The sequence below is a fragment of the Laccaria bicolor genome, genomic scaffold, assembly GCF_000143565.1.
Source record: "Laccaria bicolor S238N-H82 LACBIscaffold_546 genomic scaffold, whole genome shotgun sequence".
Lineage (NCBI taxonomy): Eukaryota > Fungi > Basidiomycota > Agaricomycetes > Agaricales > Hydnangiaceae > Laccaria > Laccaria bicolor.
Genome location: NW_001890361.1, coordinates 368 through 1,335, shown reverse-complemented (window position 1 = coordinate 1,335; position 968 = coordinate 368). Strand labels below are relative to the sequence as shown.

The 968-nt window shown below is 50.4% G+C and overlaps 1 protein-coding gene across 1 annotated transcript; it reads left to right on the top strand.

Annotated features, from left to right (window-relative positions):
* Positions 1-300: 300 nt before the first annotated feature.
* LACBIDRAFT_312671 (uncharacterized protein) lies at positions 301-581 on the top strand (the record flags this gene model as incomplete). Its single annotated transcript, XM_001891235.1, has 2 exons — positions 301-379; positions 433-581. 2 exons carry the CDS (start codon positions 301-303, stop codon positions 579-581), a joined length of 228 nt encoding a protein of 75 aa, XP_001891270.1.
* Positions 582-968: the final 387 nt, after the last annotated feature.

Below are 968 nucleotides of genomic sequence, written 5' to 3'. Positions count from 1 at the left end.
ATCTCAAGGAGGTCAGGTGCAGATTAGGGCTTATAGGAGTGCGACTCGTCTGAGCGTGTAGAGGGGCAAACCATGACGGCAGTGGGTGCAGACGCCCTGCAACAAAACGGGAAAGGAGAAGACTCACGTTAGTGTCATCACCATCGGACACATCAATTCCGGTAAATCGACCACCACCGGTCATTCTCCCTCATGGTATTACGGTGCCATGAACACAGCCAGAAGACCACAGCCACCCGGTGACAGGCGACAACAAAGGAAGGTAGTGTCGAGGAGGTGCAGGGGGGTTATTCAAAAGCAATGACGTGGGGCCTCCATCTCGTTCTCGATGTGGAGGAACTGTTGATGGGTGACGGGCTGCGTCGCGTAATTTCACAAGGTATGTGGCTCTTTCTGACCACAAATCTCAGCCACAACCACCTACCACCCCAGCTAAACTATGTCAACACCGACATCGAATAAGCGATTCGCCACTCCCCCTCCAAACGCCAACCCATCTCCCAAGTCCACATCGACCAAACGACATCCCCCATCAATCGCGTGCACGATCAGACATTACAGCCCTCCAGACAATGCATTAAAACAGTTAGTAATAGGTATAAGTTGAGGGGAATACAGTTATTAATTGGCGAGGCCGGTTGTAGGAACCTGTTAGAGGATTAACGCCTATTCACGATATCCGAGTAACAACGACGAGTGAGTCTGGCGAGCTTTCGGTGTGACAGAGTTGCTGCACTGGTGTATAGACCTCTGATGAAGGTCAGATCTGAGACAAGAGTCAATCTTACTACGCGAGACGCTACTGATGCTCTGGAATGCCACGAGCGTAGACGTACTCTCTTTCCTCGGAAAGCCGCAGGAAAGTGTAGCAAGACTTTAAGGATTGATGAGAGAGAGAGAAAAGTATCAGTACCACTGGAGAGTCACGAGCTCTCCTCGAATGAATCACTATGCTACTGACCTTGATA